The sequence below is a fragment of the Artibeus jamaicensis genome, unplaced genomic scaffold (assembly GCF_021234435.1).
Source record: "Artibeus jamaicensis isolate MK-2021 breed Jamaican fruit bat unplaced genomic scaffold, CSHL_Jam_final contig_3174, whole genome shotgun sequence".
In the NCBI taxonomy this organism is placed as follows: domain Eukaryota; kingdom Metazoa; phylum Chordata; class Mammalia; order Chiroptera; family Phyllostomidae; genus Artibeus; species Artibeus jamaicensis.
This window is the reverse complement of record NW_026521738.1, coordinates 1,585,845-1,610,445: the sequence shown is the minus strand read 5'-3', so window position 1 is coordinate 1,610,445 and position 24,601 is coordinate 1,585,845. Positions and strand designations below refer to the sequence as shown.

General features: G+C 41.5%; 1 protein-coding gene across 1 annotated transcript in view; it reads right to left on the bottom strand.

The window, feature by feature from the left end:
- ANTXR1 (ANTXR cell adhesion molecule 1) overlaps nt 1-24,601 on the bottom strand; it is a 232,490-nt gene that overhangs the window by 144,695 nt on the left and 63,194 nt on the right. The window contains exons 6-9 of the mRNA XM_053663393.1: nt 24,016-24,095; nt 21,340-21,408; nt 19,828-19,908; nt 6,803-6,863 (exon numbers count right to left, since the gene is read on the bottom strand). Of these exons, the coding sequence (XP_053519368.1) occupies nt 6,803-6,863; nt 19,828-19,908; nt 21,340-21,408; nt 24,016-24,095 (291 nt within the window). The remainder of the gene's footprint in view (nt 1-6,802; nt 6,864-19,827; nt 19,909-21,339; nt 21,409-24,015; nt 24,096-24,601) is intronic.

Here is a 24,601-nt window from a genome sequence, read left to right as displayed (position 1 = left end):
TTCTGCCTAGGGCTTGCAGGGCTTTAGGAAATAATTTCTACTAGGAAACGATCTTTGATCTTTTAAGGTACAGTATCTTTAAGACAGATGTTCATTATGATTCTTTTGTCACTCTTATTCTCAATGATAACTTAAGCTTCCTGATGGTAGAGGCCATCATTTCTGCTTCCTCAGAAGTTTGACTTTGTCTAACTCAGGGCTGAGTCAGTCTCAGTATAAGCTTATTGAATGAATAAATAAATGACACCTTGGCTTAGAAAGTGAATAAAGGCAAATGACTAGGTGGTCATTTATGCAGGTGCCGGTCAGGCCTAATCTTGTTTATTTCCTGAGGATTAATAAGGTCAATGAATAAAAAGATGTTCCACATCATTAATTGTTAGGGACGTGCAAGTCAAACCACAGCTCAAGATCACTATACTCGCTAGAATGGCTATAATAAAAGAGATGGACAATAACAAGTGTTGGTGAAGAAATCAGAACCCTCATACACTGAGGGGCATGTGCTTTATAAAATAGTTTGGTAGTTCCTCAAAAAGTTAAGTAGAATTATGTCCAGAAATTCCATTCCTACATATATATCAAGGGAATTAAAAATGTAGGTCTACACGAGAACTTGTACATGTATGTTCATAGTAGCATTATTCATAATAGCGAATAATGGAAATCCATCAACTGATGACTATGGTATTATTACAAGGGAATATTATTCACCTATAAAATTCTGACACACATTAAGGCATGGACGAATCTTGAAAACATAATGCTAAATGGAAGAAGGCAGACACAAAAGGCCATATATAGTATTATTTCATTTATATTAAAACTCCAGATTAACAAATCCAGAGACAGAAAATAGATTGGCTATTGCCAGGACTGGAGGTAGGGAAAAATGAAGATGACCATTATGGGTTTCTTTTTGGAGTGAGGAAAATATCAGGGAATTAGACAGTGGTTATGGTTGTACACCTTTGTGAATATATTAAAAACCACTGAATTGTGCTTTTCTCCCCTTCATTAGTCTTAATATATGTTTAATGAAACATAAAATATAATGTGGTGACTAATATACATTAAATGCTTTCTGGTGCCTAAATTATTCTAGAACTTTGAAAATTTTATAGTCATTTACTTATAACATCTTTAGTGAGGCATAATTGACATATAATAACTTGCATATCAAGTTTATAACTTGATACGTTTTGACAAATGTATGTAATTGTGGGACAAGAACACAGTCAAAATAGTGACCACATCCATCACCCTCAAAAGCTGCCTTGTGCCCTTTGTAATCTCTCCCACCTACCCCTCCAACACCACTCCCAAAAGTTAGTAATTTTTGTCTAATTTCTTTTACTTAGCATAAGTATTTTAAGACCTATCCATAGTTATTTTGCTGTTATACACAATGTATTCCTATTTATTGGTGTGTATTGTTCATTATTTGGATGAACCACAATTTGTTTATCCATTTGCCTGTTGATGAACATTTGAGTCATTTATAGTTTTGGCTATTGAAATAGAGCTGTTACAGACATTGTATGCAAGTATTTTTCTGGATATAGATTTTCTTTTCTCTTGGGTAAATACCTGGGACTAGAATAGCTAAATCACATGGCAGGTATGTATTTGATTTTTTAAAAAACTGTCTAAACTGTTTTCCAAAGCGATTTTGTCATTTTACATTCTTGCCAACAGTGTATGAGAATCCCTCCTTCAAACAGAAATCTCTTCGGATGAAAAGGAAGACAGAGCAGCGAGTTAAACAATCCAACCAGAGAGGTGCCGCAGGGCCAGGCGTGAGTGCTTTGAAAAGCAATGAAGAGGGAAAGAAATGAAACCACTATTTGATGTTGCTTAAATGTGTCTGTTTTTAAGCATCTAATTTCCAAATGGTAAACATGAAGCCTAAAACTCCCTTCCTTTCCTGCTACCTCACCCAGTTTTATTACAAACAGCGGGAAACAACACAGCAGGAATAATACAACTGCTTCTGAAATGACAATGTGAGGAGCTAATTATAACCTCCTTCCACTTGTGGAGTACAAAAGCTTCAAAATGTGGAGCAGTTGGCAGGTTGCACAGTTAATTCCAATTAGTTCCTTCCTGGATTATTTGCTCACATAGCACACTGTGCACTGTTCAAGTTTATGGCCAACTAAGTGGGGCCTGGGGAAAACTGGCTTAAGCAAAAGGGTGCATTTCCTAGAGAGGAGCTAAATTAGGCAGGGCCAGTCCAACAATGGGTCAATTCTCCTAATTATACAGAGACTAATGTACAAAAATATTTAATTAGGAACGTTTAAAAAGAGTCTGTATTGGCAGGGAAGCAGAATTATTTAAATGCAGGTAAGGTTAAAAAGGTGCTGTAAAGGCTCTCCACACAGCAGGTGACTTCCTACATGTTTTAGAGCAGGGGCTGTAAATCCAGTGACAGAAGCACAATGCCAAATGACAACCATATGCTTGGCCTCAGTATTAGGTGACAATAAGGAGTGGTGAGGGTTATGGTGAACAGAAAAGAGTACATGGTTCTTTTAAAGTTATTCAATCTCTAATAATTATCTTGTAATAAACACAGGTCCAGCATTGCCAGATCTAATTTTTCAAAACAGGTTTTTTTAGATAAAATCATATTTTTAAATGTTAACAATAAATTTAAAGTTTCTTAAAAAATATATGGTGTGGATCAAAAAGAACATACGAGCAGACCAGTCAGGGTTTGTAGGCTGCAAGTTCAAAACCTGTGTCAGGGGTTTCCAGATCACCTCTTCTCTTATGGACATGCCTTTGTCAATACCATTCTTAAAATATGGGACTTGAAACCATGGTCTGAACCCGGAACAGCGGGACATGGAATTAGCTCTCTTGATCTGGACGCTGGATGGCTACTAAATCACCCAGAGACTACATCAGCTTTTATTTTTGTCAGAATTGAACTTGTCAGATATCAAGATATCTATGATTCTCTTTGTTTTTTCTCCCTCTCCCCCCTCCATTAACTAAGTCAGGTTTCCCTAAATCTGCCTCTAAGTGAAACTGGCTATTCGAACCCAAGGCCATTTTATTTATGCCCCATTAAATTTTACCCCAATATTTGCAGCTCAACATATAAAGATTTGTGTTGGACCTGTGTTGTTGTCCACCCAGCGTAATCTGTCTGCCTCTCTCAGAGCTCAGTTTGCTGTCAGAACCATGGCTGGCCGTTGTTGAGTCACTGGTGAAAGCCTGCAGAGATCATTGTCTTGGAGGAACGCAATTGTCGGCCTGAGTGTCCTGAGCAGACAGGCCTGATGGGGCTCCACAGCAGCTGCTCTGGGGCCCAGGAGGGGATGTTGTAGGGTTTTTTTTAACATTAGTGAAAAAAGATTTCATTTATTTAGTTTTAGACAGAGAGGAAGAGAGGAAGAAAGAGAAGGAGAGAAACATCAACGTGCAGTTGCCTCTTGGGTGCCCTGAACTGGGTACCTGGCCAGCGACCCAGACATGTGCCCTGACTTGAAATCAAACCGGTGACCCTTTGGTTCTTAGGCTGGTGCTCAAGCCACTGAGCCACACCAGCCAGGGTAGGAAGGGAAGTTTTTACAGAGCTTGAGGGGAGGGGACTGAGAGATAAGACTTTTGATGAAAGCAAATTCTACCCTTTTTTCCCACAGATCTGTCTAGGGCTTAGTCTCCCCATTATATTTGGAAATATAAACAACCCATTAATTCCTTGTTCACTTTCTCTTCTAGAATATGAATAATTAATCATTTTGCAGGTACTCTGAACTCCATCAATACTCTCCCCATTTTTTCTTTTCAGTAGAGACACATACAGGCATGTTTTTCTCATGTAGATATAATGCCATCAACATTAAGATTCTCACATTAGCCTTTAATCCTCATCAAGACGACACCGATGATAATAATATCACGTGGTTTTGTATAACAGTTTGTGCTTTTCCAAGCACTTTCGTGTGAATCCCTCAGTCCTGGCAGTAGCCTAAAGAGGCTCCCACAGCAGGTGTGCCTAGGTCTACTTGACAGGAGTTCACAGTCATGGACAATAAAAGAGGCCCCAGTGCTGCACAAACACCATGCTTCCAGGGAATGAGCAGCAATAGGCCCTGAGAGAAATCCGTGGAAGAACTCTTGGTGTAAGGATTTCCTTTGGAAGTTTCATTTCCTTCTTAGTAAAGTTATTCTCAGATCAGCATGTTTTAGTTATTTTGATTCTAATTCAAGAAAGATGAGAAGCTGGCTCTTCAAAACCTATGGTTAGCTCCCATCACTGTGTCCTGTATTAATTTCTTCTTTATGAGAAATAAAGAAAATAGAACTGGGTAGTTGACTCTGACACAAGAGATGATTGCTTGTTGTAAAATATGTCATACTGCACCTAAGCCAGAGATTTATAAATTATTTAAAGTAAGGTTCCTTGGGTTAGATTTGCCAGAGGTTTGTCTATTTTACTGATTCTACCAAAGAAAGAGCTCTTGGAAAAAATGTCAGTTAAATCACTTTAACTTGTTTAAATTTATGAATGCATTTTAATGTTTTTCTTGTATTTCTGTGGCTTTTAGAAATATCTTTTTTATTTTCTGTTTCATTTAATAAGAAATACATTAAAATCAATGAATTTCCTAGGATTAGTTCTTGTGGACCCTGATATTTCTGTGCCATATTCATTTTCTGTGTGTGGCCTTTCTATTGCCTCAAATACCTCAATGGTGTGTAAAGGAGATTTTGGTGTGCTAATCTTTGATTCAGGAATTATTTAGGAAGATATTTTTCTATGGTCCAAGTCAAAATTTTGTTTTCATTTTGTCTTTGTTCTTTATCTCCTTGCCTATTCATTTCTAATTTTTCTTCATTTTAATTAGATGGTTCAAAAGAATGGTAATTTCTTAAGGTGACATGAAAGGAGTTATAAGGGTCAAACGGGCAAAAATCAGTGCGGCGTTTGTTGAAAGAATGTACAAATCAAGATATTCGGTCAACCTTGATTGACTCCTGTTGAGGGCCAAGCACTCTATTAGGAAGTGGGGAGAAACAGGAGGGGACTTGATCGTGCTAGTGAATTAATTGAAGTGCATCCATTATCTTTAGACTCTGATTCACTACAAGGTCGGAACATACCCAGTAGGCTTGCAGAACTTCATTTCCTCATGAATGGAATAATTGTACAATTAAAAAACTTCCCTAAAAAACCCCACTGTTTTCCAATTATTTTAAATGAAAAAACTATAAAAGTTGTGGAGGTGGGTTTACCTTGCAGCGAGTGAGCCCTGGTTGAGGCTCCCTGCTGCATGGACCCCTTACAAAGCCCTGGCACTGGGCTCATGTGGTCCTATTCTTTTGTCAAATTTGCAAAGGTAAGATTTGTCAATTCTTTTTCTTAAAGAGGTTCTCCTAGATCTGTTCCGTGGCAACAGCAACTGTCCCTGCTGTCTGTCTTACCAGGTAGCAATTTATTTAGAAGTCAGGAGATAGTCTCTGTGGTTTGCTTTTCCTTGGGAAATGTACACATATCTGTGAATAGTCACCAAATATTAACAACTTTATATGTTTACATATACTTAATGTTTCATTGGTGGCAAATATTATTCAGTGCCTCTAATTCCTTGAAAGTCTTTCAGCTATTCTAAAATACAGCCAACAAACTGGATGGATTCTTTAAGGAATTGCTTCATTGATACCAATAATATTTGCCCTAAGGCATAAACATGTACAGTGTTTGAAAAAGCCTGCAAGTTCTTCTCCAATGCTTGTAAGATGGTATAATATATTTTCTGTGATAGATCAATAACTGGCACTTGGTGTTTTGGAGACTAGAAGGTGACATTAACAGTGACCTCTCAACGGTGACAGATTCAAGTTCCCAAAGCGCAGGCACAGAGAGAGTTTATCTTTTTGCAGCTGCAGCACCCAGGACAGTGCCTGGCATTCAGTAGGTGCTCAACAATATTTTTTAAATAAATAAGAGTGATGGGCCCTGGCTGGTGTAGCTCAGTGGATTGAGCATGGGCCTGTGAAGCAAAGGGTTGCTGGTTCGATTCCCAGTCAGGGCACATACCTGGGCTGCAGGCCAAGTGCCCAGTGGGGGACACATGAGAGGCAACCACACATTGATGTTTCTCTCCCACCCTTTCTCCTTCCCATCCCCTCTCTCTAAAAATAAATAAACAAAATGTTTAAAAAAATAAGATTAATGGGAAACCATCAGGTTCCCCTGATGGTTCCTATCAGGAATTATACAAAAGAGCCAGCATGGCTGAAGTTTCAGGCAGTCTGTTACAATACAAAACAATAACAAGACCCTTAACTGGGATCAGTTAGAGAAAAATACTGTTGGAGAAGGCTGATTCTTAGTATAAGTAGAGACTTCCTCCACAGTGGACAATTTATAACAGCCCTTTACTAGGACAACTGGAGTTGACTAAGACTATCTTGTGAGGACTGGTAGATTGAGCAATTAATTAAGATCGATATATTAGTTATGGGGAAAGGCCAGCTCCAATTAAGTGATTAAATATATCAACACCCTTTCGAGGGTGGCCTACAGGCACCGTGAGCAACTAGTGCCTGTTGGGCTGCGATGAGCACGAAGGGTTAGACTTCACACAGCTGACATGTCGCTTCTTTCTTTTATTTTCCCACTAAAAGCAAATGTACGTAGCAATTTCTGCTCCTCTCTTCACCCTTGCTCCTTCCTGCCTTACTTTCCCCTCTTTCCCACCAATGAAGTCAACATGTGCTTTGAGCTCAAATGATCTCAAACTAATTGTATGAGAGCAATTAGCACTTAATTTCAACCTACCTCCTGCACATATGGTGGATGGTTCCGCTGCTAGAATTTCAATGCAGGACTTCTTCAAAATCTAAAAGGAAAGGAAATAAAGTCAAAGCACAGGTTATTTTGTTAAAGTAAAGGTTTCCTTTTAGCTACCAAGATAGGAAGATTCAAAGTCATTATGCTGCAGTGGGTGGGGAGTACTTTCCTAGTGTCCTTAATGTCAAACATTCAATGAACTGACATTTTGTTAGACGCTGCTGGGTGTCCCCAAAGCTGTAAGAATTATTCATTCCTTTGTTCTTTCAGCAGATATTTATTGAATCTATGATATGCCAGACCTAGCTATGGGGAGTTTTGACCTCTCATTGGGGAAATAGTACTCATATCTGAAGAGATAAATAACAATGGCCGGTCATATGTGGTAGGGGCCAGAGCGGAGGGGCAGAGAGAAGGCCATGAAGTTCATGGGGGAGGCCACTGAGGTCTGGTTCGTTGGGAAAGACTTCACCAAACAGGCGGGTGCTGACAGGAGGACTCTGTCAGGTGGAGTGCAGTGAGCTAGGGGAAGGTCAGGGTCCAGACAGGGAATGGAATGAGCAAAAGCGAGAAAGTATAAATGCATAAATCTTTTTAGCTGGAACAAAAAGAGCTTGAAAAGTGGAAAAAAGGAGAGATGACAGATAAAGCCGGAGAGGAGGATGGAGATGGCCCACCCTCTAGAGGATGGTTTTCAGATTATTGTACTCTGTTCACTTTTTGTTAGAAGAGTCTGGAAGAAGTTGCGGGAGAGGGTTTTGAAGGCTGCTTTGTGGTGCCCACTCTTCAGGGGGACCCTCCATGCCGTACTTAAGTGGAAATGTAGTCTTCCCCCAAGCGAGTCTTGTAGGGTTGGGTGGAGTGCGGGGAGAACCCCATAACTGCTTAGGGACTCAATAAAGAAGGCTTCTTCTGGCCAAAGCAGAGTTTCTAACTGGTAGAGTGTAAGCTTCTCTTCACCATTTGTGAATCTTGACTCTTATTTAATTTTGATTATGAAATTTCAACCATGCATTTGAAGTAAGTATAGGACAATTTACCAAGCAAATGCTGTACCTTTATTTGGGCCTTAATTTGGAAATTGAGAAGGGGCAGCAGACTGAAGGAAGCCATTTTTCTATTTATGAAAGGGGCATTTGTTAGAGGAATTGATAGTGAAATTATAAAACTCAATGTCAGTAAAAGAAAAATCATCATTTTGTATTGGGAAACACTTATGTTGATGTTATTTATCTATATATACTACTTTGTTCGAGCTTAAGTAACACATATACCATGAGTTACAATCAAATAAAAGATACAATAAATTACGAAAGGGGAGGAAATAGATTAAAGGGAAAATAGGGGAAGCTGAACTAAGGAGTGTGAGCATCATAGAAAAAATATACTGTGAGGAGTTTGTTTCCTTGCTAGGAGTGGCTCATGGATTTAGTTCTAAGCTTTCTAGTAGCAAATGAGGGCAGGTGATATTTATGAGATTCACAATCTGTAGAATGAAAACAAGTGGCTCCTCAGAAGAGATAATATTTACCCATTCCAGAGGGATATCGGGGCATCCTCATAGAGAAGCATTGTGAAAGGAAATGAACAACATGCTTTAGAAAATTTTTATCTGATGTGCAGATGACAAGACATTAAAATGTAGTCATTGAAACAAGTTTCCTCATGACCATGCATTGTAAGTAACTCTATATACCTGAAAGTCATAAAAAGCAGTATTTCTTTTTTTTGACAGTTCTAAAATGCATATTTCCCTGCCAGTCCTTCCCACTCTTACACACTTTAAAGGCATTTTCATACTTCGATCCTGCTATTTGTTTTCAGCTTCCCCCTGATTTTACAGCAGGAAGCAACGTGTGTCTTTCTGTCAGCTTTTGCCTTCTTTCTTCAGCCTCTGGCTTAGCCAGCCACCTGTCATTCTGACTCAGGATCAAGGACCCCAAGCACAGATCCTGAGCATCCATCTTTCCCTCCTTCTGGCTTCTCCCTCCTCCCTTTCCCTAGGGCTGGTCCAGTCCTTTAGGTCTCCTATGTAGGCAGCCATGTCCTAGGATTGACTGGGGCTTACCAAGATCTTGATGTACCGTGATTCATACTCCAGGTGACAACTGACTGACCTCAATTGTGACGACTGCTCACCCCCAAGTTTGCTGTCACTGGGCTCTTCCTGCCTGAAGGGCCGGCTCAGGCAGTGGTTGCCATGACTGAGGGAGGTAACCACCCGCCTTCACGTTTCCTCAGGCCAGTCTTCGAACAGGCCACATTGGAAGAAACAGAGTTCACTCATATGGAGTAACTTATTAAATAGTGGCGTTAGAACAACCATGGAGCTATTTTTTGATGTTTTAAACAAAAATTCCTAAGGCATTTGGCATCCATTAATAAATCATTCTATCATCCACAACAAAAGATTTCAAAAACAGTTTAAGAATAAAAATTGAGCTATTGGATCTATTCTGTCCCCATCCCCAACTCCACCAAAACACATAAACGAAATATTTTCACCCATGTAAGTTCTTGACTTTGAACCAATCTTTTTGAATCAACTCTAACACTTAACCAAGGGTCAGTAAAGGAAACGCCCATGAATCTTTGGCCACAAAGACACACTGAGCAGGGTTTGTCACAATAAACACACGCTGTATTATTCCCTCAAAGTGTCTGCAATTAGCTGATAAATCTAAGGAGTGCATGAAGGGCCAAAAAATGTCAGCCAAGCGCTGTGCTTCAATCCAGTAAAAACACAACTTTCCCAATCTTAACTTAAAACATCTGGAAGAAATGCATTGCAGCCAATGGAGTAAAATTTATCAATGAGGGGGATGGGCGGGATTTGTCTGAGCCTTCTATTAATTTGAAATGTCTGCTTTCAAAAGGTAGGAAGTCACAGTGGCATTGGGTGGATTTTGGGGGGTTCCCTGGGTTATTAGCAGCCCAGACTGTGCAGTGATCTGTCTGCCTGAAGTTCCCCAGACAGAAGATCAGCTTAGCGTCTGGATACTACATGGAGGTGGGGAGGTGAAGGATCTGTCCCCCACTAGAGCAGCAGTAGGCATGAAAGCGTTGTGGAGCCAGCACTGGGGAATTGCTGAAGTGAAATCACTGGATGGAGTGGAAGGGACTCCCACAGAGGTGACATCAGAGCCGAGAGTGTAGCTGGCCTGTAACGGAGACTGGTTAAAACCACCAAATGTATCAAATATTATCTAATGTGAGGAGTTGGTCCTGGCCCTGGTCTTGTACTTAGCTGACCTATAGTCCTTGACAAATCCTTTAGCTTTTCTGAACTCCAATTTTGAGGAATAGTTTAACATACTGAGTAACAGCTTGGAATCTGGAATCAAACTGCATGGGACAGCTTACTCACAAGCTGTGTGACCTCGGGCAAGCAGCGTAATCTCTGGTTCCTCGATTGTAGAAGTGGGATAAGAAGAGAGCCTAATGCATAGGGCTATGGAGTTGGGAAGGCTGAATGAGATAAATAGACAAAACCTACAGCACAGTGCCTGGAATCGGGTAAGTCCTCAACTAATGGTAGCTGTTATTAGTAAGAACTTGGGCTCTGGAGACAGACTTGGGCTCTGAATAAATTTATGTTCAAATCCAAACTCCACCCCTTACTGGCCATGTGGACTTGGACAAGTTATTAAAATCCTGAACCTCAGTTTCATCTTTTATAAACTAGGAATAAGGAAGACAATGACCTGAAAGGGCTGTATGTTGGCAAAATGAATAAGAGACATGAATACAGAGATATTTAGTTTGTAAAGTCAATTCAACTTGGGTGGTAAAATTTGTATTGGATTGGAGGGTGGAGAGTGAGATTCAAGGAAATCTGACAAGGTATTTGTTTTCGGACAGAACAAACAGATGTGATTGGTCAATAGATGGTTATTGACAACTCTTGGGCCGCCAGCCAGAATGTGCCCTTCATGAAAAATTTCACCAAGAAATGTGTGCAGAACATCCTTAGTCGTAAAGCACTTAGGAGAATATCTCACAAAAGTAAGTTTACAGTTTTAATTATGTGAAACAGTTTATTCTTGTACGGCCATTCACTAACTCTTGTACAACTTTCCATATGAACAAGTGGTAAGCTTACTTTTGCTCACCCCTGTATATTCAGTCTGCAACCCATAGTAGCTGTTACTGTTACTTTTGTTATTACCGTTGCTGCTGCAATTCCTGTTGGGCCAAGATAGCAGCTCATATATGCTTCTATCCCATCACCCACCATTGGCCTTGTGCTTAATTTGTTGAAAAAATAATAAAGATGTTATTTTCCTGTCACATTTTTAAAAGATTTCAAAAGGAAGATCTATGGGAAGGCATGTTCGAACTCCACAGAGAACTATACAAATGTGACGTGCTGCTACTGGTCTAGTTACTCTCCCACATCTCATTAAATTGTTGGCAGAGAAAGAGAGGCAGCAAATGTAAAAGAACTTTGCCAAGTAATAAGAGCTATTTCATATATTTCAAGTGAAATCCATCTGTGGAAGTTCAGGTTGTATATAAGAGTTTATTTTTTTGGACTCTACAAACCTGATGTCCTTTTTCATAAAGTTCTCAGTTTATACAGAGATTTTGCAAGAATCCTTAAAGGATTATAAATATTTGCATAGAGTTATTAGGAATACCTCCTTTGCCATAAGCACCTAATTTTTTCCTAATTGCTCTGCCTCCTTCCCAAATAAACAACCAGTCTTTATTTACTTGGCCATTTGCCGATAGAGAATTTGTGTGTGTGTATGTTAATTCATTTGCTTCTTCCATACATCTTTCAGGTCTTACAGAGCATGTTCCTCAGTTTCTTATTTGTTATGCAGGGCACTTTCTGCTTGTAAAATGTTGGGCAGGGCAGGGGAGCTTGGAATAGTCATCCAGGGCGGTTAACTCTCTGCCGATTGCCCCTGTCTAGTTCTCTAAGACAAAACCTAGCAGTTTTCCTTTACCTCACTCTCTCTGTTTAGTGTGGACTTTGCCACCTAAGCCCTGATGACTTTAGTAATGAAATATTTCTGTATCCACCCACATTTTAGTATAAATTACCTTCTTTCAGAGGACTTGTCATGGTTTATAATTATATATTTATTTTTGGATTGCTTGGTCATTGTCATTCTTCCATAAACTCAGTGAGGGCAAGGATTAGATTTGTGTTTACCCACTCCTATGTCCACGATGCCTAACCTGGCACATAGTAGGCACTAAGTAAATATTTATTGAATAACTAAATGAATACATGGCACAGTTTCTGCACGGCTTCATAAACTGGCATTCTAGCATATTATGTAGTGGTCTTCTGTCTTCCCTGTAATTAAAACTTAGGGTCTTCCGAATGCACGGCCACATTCGGCATCTCGTGACACCTCCTTCTTCTCATTACACACCACCATCCTTGGGGGCCACCTTCTCAGGATGCCTATCTCGATATGGTCATTTTTTTAAGGGCATGCTTTTGAGAACCACAATGCTGTGGGTGTTCGCACATCTTCATGTCTAAGATCTAGATTAGCCTGCTTTTTAGAAGGCCTTGACGCCTCCGCTTGGTAAAATGTGGAGGTTTCTGTGTGGCAGCGGCACTCGGGCTCTGTCAGAAGGGCCACAGACACTGCTACAGCTGATGGCAGAATGCACATCAGGTAAAGCCCGGGAGCACTGATTTTAGTTTAAAATGCCAAGCCTGAGACATGACAGGCTCATCTGCATCTTTAGGAATAACTCCATGAATTTTAAAATTACAGCAGGTCTTCTTCTAATAACATCGCTTTGTTCAGTGTTATTTCATTATAACATCTGAGATGCTGTAAAAACTCCTGTTTATATCAATTAACCTATAGTAAAACTGGTTTCAGCACATGTCATTTCGCTGCAGCTCTCAGAATCCACTTACAACATTAAATGAGGACTTATTGTATCCACTCCACACTTTAAACCAGTGATCACACTTACTGTTAACTACGGACATCATCCTAGATCCATGTCTTTTCTACAAAATCTGAATTTAAAATAAAAGTTTACTGTTATGCACACATCTCTCTGGGATTCATATATGACTTTATGGGTACTCATACATTATAGCAAATAAATGCTCTAACCTGCAAGAAAGGTTTTTAAGGTTTTACTGAATTTTGGACAATAAAGCAAAAGTTTCTTCCTTGAGTGGGGGCACCCCGCTCACTCAAATAAATGCTGCTCTTCGCTTGGCCGGGTTCACAGTCGAGGAGAATCTGCCGTGAAGGAACACAGCACAGACGAGGCTCTGAAACTGAGGAAATTCATTTTTTTCCACTAAACCACTTTCCTGTTTTCAGAAGGAAAGCTCAGATAGCTATGAACTTCAACACGTGGTTTATTTAGTAAGATGAGCTTGTCGACCTGAATACTGGCGAAGTCGGTGGCCCTCCTTGGGAGCTGACCCCTGCAGACAGTGTTTTCACTGGATTTTGTTCTAGATTCTACTGTGGCTTCTACAGTGGATCTTAACAGATTCCTAGAGAGGGGAGGGGGACAGGGGGCGCTGAGGATTCATTGAGTATGGCTTTCTGCAATCTTTGTAGCCTCTTCAAGCTATGGGAATGCTTATTACACTTGGACTTTTTAATAAGCCAAAGAGAACTAATAGCTTAGTTGGAACGCCCGGCCTGACAGACTGCAAAGTCTGAGTCTAATTAATGACTGCTGAGGCACATAATTTTTTCAAAAAGATTTTCTGCTCACTGCAGAAACTACAATTGATTCTATTTCTGTTTCCAGGCCTGCAAATGAGCGTGGAACCCAAAATGCCATCTCTTAGAGATATTATCTTGGAAGAGAGGGTAGGGGAAGGACTGAGGGGATTTTATAAGACACAGAGGCACACAAATGCCCCTTGTCATGCAGTGTAGGTCATGAAGGGTGTGCAACCCTCTGGGCTGCTTTACAATGAATAAATGGGCGCAGCACGACATTGGACACCATGGGAAAGACGACAATTGGGGCAGTCTCTGTGGTCACACAATTTGGCAACGGACCCAGAGGAATGGCACAGAGCATGACAAAGATCCAAGAGTCAGGCGAATGGTTCCAACATTGGCGGAGCTCGAGGCAGGGAGGGTTTCTGGTGGAGAAGTGACCAGGGCAGGCTCCATGGAGAATAGAATACCGGCTCAGGGCCTTGAGGCAGCATTCAAATGGTGCAAAGGAGGAGGAGGGGCTTCATCCAATCAAATGAGCCCAATTTAAATGAAAGGTGGCTGCTGTAGAAATGGTCCTCCACCTCTGAGAGCTCTGGAAAGAGGATTGGTTCAATCAAGACAGGCACTTTCCAGGACTGTGGAATGAAACCCTGAGCAGCACCTAGTGGGATCTTGGAAGAGTAGGTGGAAGGAAGGCCATAGAGACAGGCTTTGCCTTCTGTGGTAGCTTTGCTAGGAACTCACCACATTAGGGGCTACATTTCTTTTCACCTTCCCATGAGTGGAAGGGAGAGGTCAGCACAGGACATGGTTTTCGTAAAGAGAATAAATACGTATACACCATGGAATAGATTTACTCCTCAGTTTTGCTGATCTTATAGCTTCTTTGATAACAAGGAAGTTCATGCCAAAACTTGCGAGAAATTCTTGCAAATATGGTTGTTTGCTCAATACTTGATGTCGATCAAACATGCACTGACTTACCCTCCCATTAATAGGAAGCCTGATGAAAGCTCAAATATTTATTCTAAGGAAATGCTCCTAGATGGAGATGGCTTGGTGCCAGTGCCTGGGGCTTTCTTCTCAAGACTGGGTGCCTGGTTCCAGGCACTGCCCTCAATTGCACACAAAGAGCCGACAGCTGGGAGGAGGAGCCGGCATCTCTGTAACCGGGCCAGGTGCTGGGATTCAAAGCTGCAGGCCCATTTCAGTGTTATTTGAACCCAGCTTTCAGGCAGGTTCCCATTTCACTGCCTGCTGCACTTCTGATAAAGAAACAAACACCCGGAGCCTGGTTGGGCCTTTGCTTCATATTTTCACTTGAGGGCTGGCACTATACTTACTAGCTGTGGTCACTGGAAATTCCCTGAAGAAGCCACAATAACAGAAGGCAAAGGAATAGTTTCTTCCTTTATAGTTTTACTGGCTTAAAGGGCTGCAATCTTCCAACCAACCAAATTTTGTCTTACAATTTTATCGACCAGATTCTGCAAAAGCTAGTGGGAATACTGTCCTCAGAGGCAGAGTCCTGATCAAGTGTGGAGAGAACGATGGTCCTTTCAGCTAGTGTCAAGCTGCCGGCTTCTCATAATGATGAAAATTCATCCACTGAGCAGAGCTTGGGATTTTCAGAGATGCTGTCCACCCAGCAGTAAAAGGCAAAGAGCTCTCCCGCCCACCCACAGTACAGTCAGGTCACACCACACACATGGACCTGGTCTTGCTTCTACTAGCACTGGGTGAGCTGCATCAGGCTGTTTCACAGTTTTGGTTGTTGGTGTGTCCCTTTCTGCCATGCAGCTGCTTCCTGGCCTAGACACATTATTCAGTAGGACACTGGTCATTCTCCTCATGGCCATTGGAGATGGACCTGGGTCTTGTCTGGATCACACAGCCCAACTTACGTGTGGCCTCGGACAAGTTAGCGAATCTCTCTGTGCCTAGAGTACCTGCTTCTGTAAAAGCAGTAACAATATCTACTTTAAATCACGGTCATGAGAATTTGATGACTGTGTGCAATGATTTCCACGGTGTCTAGCACATGAGAACTCACTAAATGGTGGTATTTTTAGTTTTCCCTTCCTAAGGAAATGAGTCACGGAACTGGGTTCCAACCCTGTACTCCCCGTTACAGCTGTGGACTCTTGAGTAGGTTATCTGAGCTTCAGTTCCACTACCTATAAAACTGGGACTACGAATACTTCCTTCACAGGGTTGTTATGATTTTTAAATGGGATGGTGTTAAATGGGACAAAAGAAAAATGTTCGGTCCCAAGATCTCTTATCTACAGCTGTTGATTTCTTTCTGCCTTTTCCCTACATCACACCAATGAGAAACTGAAATGGAAAACAGGTAAGAGCACTTGGAAAAATAACACATTATACAAATCTGACACATGAGGACTTCTTCCTTAAAGTAGAGGGCGTTGAGGAATAGTGAAAAGACCAAAACACAGGAGTCAGGTTGAGGAGGCAGAGAATCCAGGGACTTGACGAATCCAGGACTGAGTGGTGATTTTCCATTTCCTCAGACATTCACAGCTGAGTACTGTAGAAAGAGCAGCAACTCTGCAGCCAGACCAGGTTCAAATCCCCCCTCTCCACCATATGAGCAGGCAGATTTGGGACAGTTTTTCCAACCCTCCTGCACCCCAGTTTCCTCACCTATAAAATGGGGGTAATGAGTCCTTCTTCAGAGAGGGGTTTTTGAAGTGCCTAGCAGAGGAGTTGGTGCAGAGATGTTCAATAAATCATACTAATTTCTCTTCTTCTAGGTCTAATAAAGTGTCTATTTATTTGTCACCTAAAGGGGCTATGGATAAAGTGCCATGATCTCTAGAGTCCCTGAGACTCTTGATTTCAAGCATAAAGGACAAAGTCTTGTCCTATCATCAGACTTTGTATCTGGCTACAGTTTCCCACTGTCCCCACAGTAAAATACTGTGGCCTTCAAGGCTCCACGTGATTTAGCCTCTGCTTGCTTCTTCACTTCATCTTCAGCCATCCTCCACCTTAAGTATTGCCGTTCTTACATCCTACACCCTCCTGGGGCTCTACTCGGCCGGGACCATTCTACCCATGCTCTCCGCCTTCAGGTCATCTCTTCAAAAGAGCCCCCGTGTTGTTGGTCAACCCCTTCACTTGTAATCTTGGTACTGTGCTATGTTACTTCTTTTATACCATATATCACAATTTTAATTATACACATTCATTTACTCGTTTTTATGTGTCCCTTCTGCTAGATGATAAACTCCACCAGAGCAGAGTCTCTCTGTCTGCTTTACTCGTAATTGTATGGCCAGAGTCCACCATAAAAGGTTTTCAATGAGTACTTCATGAGTAAATAAATATTAGCCCCTGCATCCTAAAAATAAACTCATTATGGGCAGAGAACTTTATAAACCATTCAAGCTTATTGAAAGCCACCCGGCACTCTTATTTTGGATAATTAAGCCCAGTCCTACTTTATTATGAGAAAATGATCAGCCACAAAACAACAGCCATGGGAACAAGCTGCGTTAGATGCTTCAGATGGGGGGAACACGAGAGCTTTCTTTTCAGTATCCAGAAGGAGAAAAGAACCTACTCCTTAAAAATAGCCAGCTTGTAGCCCATAATTATTTCTGTCTGACTTGAGAAAGATGAGCCCTGCTGTGCTTGTCCCTGTTTCTCTGTCCAAGCAAACAAATTAACAACCACCACAAATACGGGTTTCAAGTACTGTAAGGATCAAAACCACCGGCAAAACTCCCAGATAAAAGTTCCTAAGAATGTTATCATTCAGCTAAAAGTTTGGAGTCTCAAATTATTATTATTTTTTCCCATTTGGGGATACATTTTTTTAAAATTTCTTAAACTTCTTTGGAGTTATTTCCATTAGGGGATAAGCAGAGCTTTATAAACATCCAGGCTCAAGTTAATCTTGGGTGAGTTGCTAGGGTTGAAATATTTAAGAACAACAGTGACTTCTGCAAATAATAAAGATGGAAATTATTTGAGGAGGAGCCCACTCTTGAACGAGGCAGGCACACACCCCTGTTCAGAAGCCTCTGCAGGCAGGACATCTGTAGTAGCCTCAGTACTGAGCTCCTGCCTCTGGGTCTCCTCTCTCTTCTAAATACACACTGCCTTTGGATTCTCTACTTAAATATCACTTGTTAGACATTCAAAATGTTTCAGTGATTACACCACTAAGTTGAAGTTAAAGCCTCTTCAGGACTCCTGTCAATCCAACCCAATGTCTCAGCTTATTTCCCACTACTCCCAGCTCTTTTACCCAAACTCTCCCACCAGACAGACAGGTGTATTTATTGTCCTTGGAAAATGCTTTGCTGCAGGCTGAGGTCATGTCATCTCTTCTCTGGTGTTGCCCATAATCCCTCCTTGGTGGTTCAAGGCTCAAGTCTGCCCCGCTTTCTCATGAAGACTCCAACCCAGAATCACCCACCTCCAAACTTCCAAAAGATTCATGATCAGGCCACAGCCCTGCTGTCAATCATGTCTTGCACCATTTGGGTTTTGTTTTATATGGCTATTGAAGTCCTTGTTACTTATGTTGTTAAGTACCCTACTGACCCCAGGAGTCCTTTACAGCAGGGTCCCCTCACCTGGGGGTCCGTAATTGGGACTGATGCTTCTTTATCCTGTCAATTATTTCTGCTTTCTGGTTAAGAGAGTTTGAGTGAGTTTCTGTTCCTGGCAAACAAACACATCTTGAAAAAGATGACTGTCGTATGTACATGTGTAAGACAGGAATTCCCAGCAAGATATGGGATTATCTGTCATAAACCTGAAAACTGAAGGTCACATATACCAAGAGTATAAAGGTACACCTGGGGCATTTATTTAAAAGTACAGATTATAATGATGCAGATTCCTGGGCCCCATCCCATACCGACTACAAAAGAAGCCCTTGAGAATAGAACCTGTGAGTATGATAACCAAGATTTGCAGGTGATTTCTATATATGTTCAAGAAAATTAGAGGATTGGGGGAATCTGACATTAATGTCTCTCATAGGATGGTGAAGGGACATGGGAGAGGAAGTAATTCACATGCCTTGAGTACATAGCAGTAGTGTGTCTGGAAAGATATGAAGTATTTTCACCAGTGTTATCTCTTGAATCCTTAAACAAGTCTATGATAGAAGTCTTATCACTGAACCCTTATACAAGTAAGAAAATAAGTGAAATAATTCATCTCAGGATCTATAAGTGGCAACTTGCCAGGCCAGCATTTAAACTCTGGGCTGACCAGCTCCAAAGTTCTTACTTCCCACTCCACTGGTGTTCTTAGCAAACCTTGCAGGGAGGGAGGGGGAGCATGAAGGCACGTCCATGTCGGAGGTTTCCTAGTGTCAGTCTGGGGGAGCTGGGCAGGTCCTGAGCACACAGCTGGGCACCCGGCTGGTACGCTGCTGTGTGCCAAGACTACCCTTGACGTTTTAGGAGAACAGTGATCCTCAGAGCTCTGAATTTGCATCCTAAACCCCAGGTCCTGAGCCTGGTGAGCTCCAAATGGAGAAACCACTGGCTGTCTTCCTTGGTCCTAGAACTTAAAGGCAGAAGCTGCAGTGTCTCTAGACTTTATTGCAGGTGCAGCAAACACACTGACCTCTGGTTGAGGCTTTAAAGACCAGCGTCATCCAATACGCCAGGTGGACCAAGGGCCTGGCCTGTGTATGGAAGGTGGAAAAGAGAGGCCCTGGAAGCCCCAGTGTCCTGTTCACTGACTGGAAAAGGGTGGTTAAAAAACCAGGGATGGGAAGGAGGGCTGGTGATTGTGCAAACCCTGAAGAACACTGCAGCCCTAATACTTGGGGACTAGAGGTCTGAAGCAGGGGTTCCATTGAAATTACCTGGGAAGATAATTACCTGGGGCATTTATTTAAAACTCCTGCTCTACGTGACTTCAATGGGCAGCCAAAGTAGAGAACCACTGGTTGAAAGTGCCCCCAGTGGCCAAGTGATGCTGGTTGAACCTGCAAATTCTCTGAGGGCAGCTTGCATGCAGTCAGTCTGAGGTCTGTCAAGTGTAGACCATCAGCCACAACCTTTCCAGCCTAAGAACTGGGGGCTGCCTGAAGTTTGGCTGGCTGCCAAAGCAGGGTTCCCTTCACTTTTTCATTTTCCCTTGTAGGGTAGAATTGGCACAGGAGAAGGAAACAGAAACAGGTGTGAAAGGCAGGACGCAGAAGTGGGATATGACGAATATGAAGATATACAAAGGAATGTTCTCTCAAGCAGGAACACACCAGCTTCAGAAAGACGGTATTTACAGCAGATCAGGGGCAGAAAGTGCCCGAGCGTCCAGTCTCAAAGGAGGGGCTCTACTCACTGAGTGGATGATGCCTTGCAGAGCCTGAAAGCCGTCATTTACAGGAAATACATGGTCCTTACTGTCCGCAATCCGGGCCAGCTGAGAACAAACACACACAGATGTGTCACGCTTGGATGTGGAAAGCTGAGGAAAGCCAATGGGTTCAGGGGACTCCACCTACTTTTAGGACCCAGGGGAACTCGAGCCTTGGCCTTGGCTCAGGGGCCTCACTGGGAAGCTCTCAGCAATAATGAGTTTACCAGCGGGCTATCTGGAGCAAGCCTGGAGGGTTGGCTCCAGACTCTACATTTGTTTTAATGCTTTTTTTCCTTGGGAGCAGAGGTAAGATTGCTCAGCTAGATGAACATTTGGCCTGGGCTCATGTATTTATGGATTTGGGAGCAGGCCGTTGGCTCGTTTTTCTCCCATTCACCCAAATTTCTGTTGGCAACTGTATTTGAACCTAACAAACTCAAGTTTCCTCTCAGAACTACTTTAAAAATAAATTCAGGCTTTGGTGTTGGGTAAGGCAATGAATGGGGCCCCTTATCTTCACCCAATCCGCTCAGCGAGGAAAGGAGCCTCAGGTGGCGTGGCTGCTCCTGCTTTATGGAGCAGAAGACTGGAGGAAGGAGAAGATGCCCTGTGAGTTTTCTACCCCCAAATCTCTGACATTTCCGTGACTGCCACAGTCAGAGCATTGCCAGGACTCTTACTGATTGCAAGAGTAACACATAGTCATTGAGAAATTTCAGAAAACCCAGAATTGTTAGAATACATTTTTAAAAAGTTGCTCATAATCCATGTATTCATCTACCCATCCCCCCTTCCATCCATCACATTTCTATTATTGTTAATTATATATATATAGAGAGAGAGAGAGAGAGAAAGTCTTTCATAGTTATAGAAAAACTGTTTACACATACACATATATTTATTTAAAAAGTGGACTCATACTATTCCCAATGTTCTGTAATCCAATGTTATTTACTTAACAAACGTAACATGAGCACTGTCCCATGTTATTAAAACAAAAAGAAATTACAAACCACACTGAGTAACATTCATTTAGGTTGTTAGGAAACTTCCACAATTTACTAATGTATACTTACACATACTTTTTTGCCTACTTGCCAATTATTCCCCCCCCCTTTTTTTGTATTGAAAATGCACTGCATATTTAATGGGAGAAAAAGGATGTTTGCCATTTAAGTTAAAAAATAAGATCCATCACGCTAAAAACGGAAAAAACAACCAACAAGTTTTCCACATTAATTCAGAGCTGTGTGGACACCTCAGCAGTTTAGCATCTACCAGGAAACATGCTGCCTGGATGGTCTGGGTTAAGGGCCCCCAAATGCACCAGCAAATGGCTTCACAACCCTTACTCATCCAGTAATCCCCTTCCTGCTTAGCATTCCTTACATTTCATACATTTGCTTAGCAGGTATGTATGTTGCTGATGCACCCTCTGTACTGAGTTATTCACAAGCTTTATGCCCCCCAAACAAAGGAAATTCATAATCATACCTGTGTTTCATTGAAATCCTTCACACCAACACAGTAAACAATTGCACCAAGGTCTCGGGATCTATTAGCCTGGTTCAATGAAAGAGAAGACATTAGAGCCAGAAGCAGTGGCAGACACACTCCTTTGGGAACAGCCAGACCAAATGCAATCATCAAGTATTTACTGAGCACCTACTATGTACCAGGCACCACAGTGGAGAAGGTAATCCCTGTCCCCAAAGAGCTTATACTCCAGTGAAGGTCCCATTCTAGCATAATGCATAATAGACATGAAGGGTGATTAGTCCAATGAAAGTGTTGAGAAAGAGCCATAGAAACGGTCTTTGAAAGACAAAGAGAGGAAAGGGAAACTATACGCAAATGTAAGTCATGTTAAATATTCTGGAGAAATGTTCATCTTTTCTATTTCTCTGATGAAGTTTTATTGGCATACTTTTTCTTCCTCTGTGATGGCAGCATGGCATAGTGCAGAGGTTGTGGCCTCTGGAACTCAATATACCTGGATTTGATACTTAGCCTTGCTCTGTAAAGTGTTATGGGGATTAAACAGATATTAAATGCAGACCTCCTCACACAAGGTTTAGGACAATGCAGATGCTCATAACTGTCAGTGCCCTTTGTGAATAAAGCCATTTTTCATTGCCATAGAATACGCTGGCTTAATGGTCCATATTTGAGTAGGTGAACCCATGACCTTTTCTACAATTAAGTATTGAGAAGGCAACAAGGACAATAACATCCAGGTTTGGGCTTGATTTTAATATTTGATTTATGAAAATCTTTGATACCTGATTTCCAAGTTCTTCTGTGTTTCAAAATAGAAAACAAGAATTGGAAATCCTCGGTATATACAGTAGGTGCTTAACAAATAATTGATAGTAAACATACAGTAGGCATTCAATATGTGCACATTAATTTGAATAGTGTTCTTTTCCACCCCTGTGGTAGTACTCAAACCCACTTGTGCCTAACACTGAATTTTAGAAGGGACAAGAACACATATTTTTTTTTCCTTCATGTTGGCAATATTTCTTGAGGCTTTCAGGATAAAACAAACTTTGAGACACAGTCTAGTCCCAGCCTTATCTGCACCAACTTCTGTGACATTTTTCCTCCAGTTGGGCTTTATATAGAATTATCCAAAATGGAAAGGTTCCCTTTCTTTATATATCTTGAGTCTTATCTTTCTTTTTTCAGAAACCGTTTTTCTGTTGGCATTGGCACCGCACACACTTTCCCAAGATTGTGTGTGCCATACCTAAAATTCTTTTCTACTAACCCCTATTTTAAGTGTCTGACAACTACCATTTATTTTATATTCAGTTATTTCCTTATTAGGGTTTTTACTGTATTTGACCGTTGTTTGGCACCCAGATGAGCCATTTCGCATTCCCATTACATAGTTTTAACTTTAGAGTATAGAGATTACTTCCCAAATGCTCAGGGAGTGCCTGTCATACTTGTGTGTTTCCCATTGTGAATCGTCCTTTGTCTTAGTTGGTCGTGGGGGGAGTAATGTGTTCACCTACATAATTGGTCCTGCCCTTTGTCAGCAGAGGCTTCGACGACCTGACCATTACTACACAGTAAGGCCCAGGAGGGCAGCAACTGTGTTTTACTGACCCTCTGTGTCCCTAGTGTCCTACAAAGGGCCCAGCACATGCCAAACTCCCAGTTAAAACTGAGTGAATGAATGAATGGATACATACTTACTTCTTGCTTGCTGAGGGAGCTAAGTTGAAATTAAATAGTAGTCAAGAGTTTGAGGTAAGTGTGATGCTCTGATTAACTCCTCCCCAAGAGACCAGAATCTCCCTCCCTCCCTGCCTTTTTCCTCATTGCGTTCCTTTCTAAGTTGGCCTGCATACACCTTTAATATATTTGGTTTCCTTGGGCCATTTACGCATATAGCTCCTACATCTACAACTTGAATGAAAAGGATTTCCTAAATATAAATACATTTACTTTTTGAATAAACCTATTTTTCTGAATTTCTTTATACAAACTGAAAGTTTTATTTAGAGACAATTGTTTCATTTGCTTTGAGGAATATTTTATGAGAACACAGTGTAAAGGAAAAAAGAAATATTGAGAGATTACAATTTATTTTGCCACCAATTAATGTTCAACTTTGGTTCTTAGGGTGAGAATCTGAATGATTAATATGTTCTGCCAAGATTTGCCCTTACATATTTTAAGAAATTCTTTCCCCTCCTGTTTTTAGTAAAAAAATATGTGGGGAAATTCAGAAAAAAAATTGCTTAAAAATGGTATATAGTATTTCAAAACTGCTACATCAATATAGTGCTTTTAAATAAAGGCATGATAGATATTTTTATCCCCTCCCAAACATAGAAATAGTTTGAAATGGGAAAAATATCTTCCATGTATGAGACATAAAGGTTCATTTTTTACTGTTGACACTATTACAGATGTCCCCATGCCCCCTCCCACCTTGGTGCACCTCCATCCAGCCCCCGCACCCCCTATGAAGGTTCACTTTAAAAATAAATTTTATTATTATTTTACACATAAGACATTATTTTATCCAGGTTTTTTTTTTTTAAATGAAGAACAACAATCATTTTGGCCAAGTACAAAGATCACAGCCCGTTTCAGAAGGAAGAAGCCCTTCCCATGTCTTTTTGGACAGACACAGGCCAGACTGTTGCTTACCTCCCTCTCCGAATAGAAAAAGAGGTCTTCATGGAGCTCTCCATCCGTCAGAGCGATGATGACGCTGGCTGTCCTGTATCCTGCGCAACACAACACAGACCCACTCAGTCCTTCCTGCTGCATGGAGGGAAACCCTCTCTCAGCCCTGAGAGTCCATCTCTTATAAGCTCAGCTACCCCAGCTCATTACTGGGAGAACCAACAACTTTTCTTTCAGGACTGGCAGCAATTCCAGCACGAAGAAGAATGCGGAGACAGGCTCTAGGGTGTTGGCGAGGGGCAGGCTTCGTGTCTGGGTTTTGGCCAAAAGTTGGCCAAACCCTGGTGAAATGGTTTCTGGACTGATTGCTTGGAGTAGCTCCAGCGCATTAAATTTCTTCTATTTCTAGGAACAGACCATGTGATGGTCACCGAGGCCTGAACACACTCTGCCACCTCGGCTGTTCACGGGTCCTTCTCATAGGCCATAGCTGAGCACGTGCACCACCTCTTGAAGAGGTGGGCACAGAGCGCTCGTCATCGTACTTTACAAACTGACCGAATTGTAGCAGTTGGCAAAACCTGCTAGAATTCTTCCAGCAATTTTC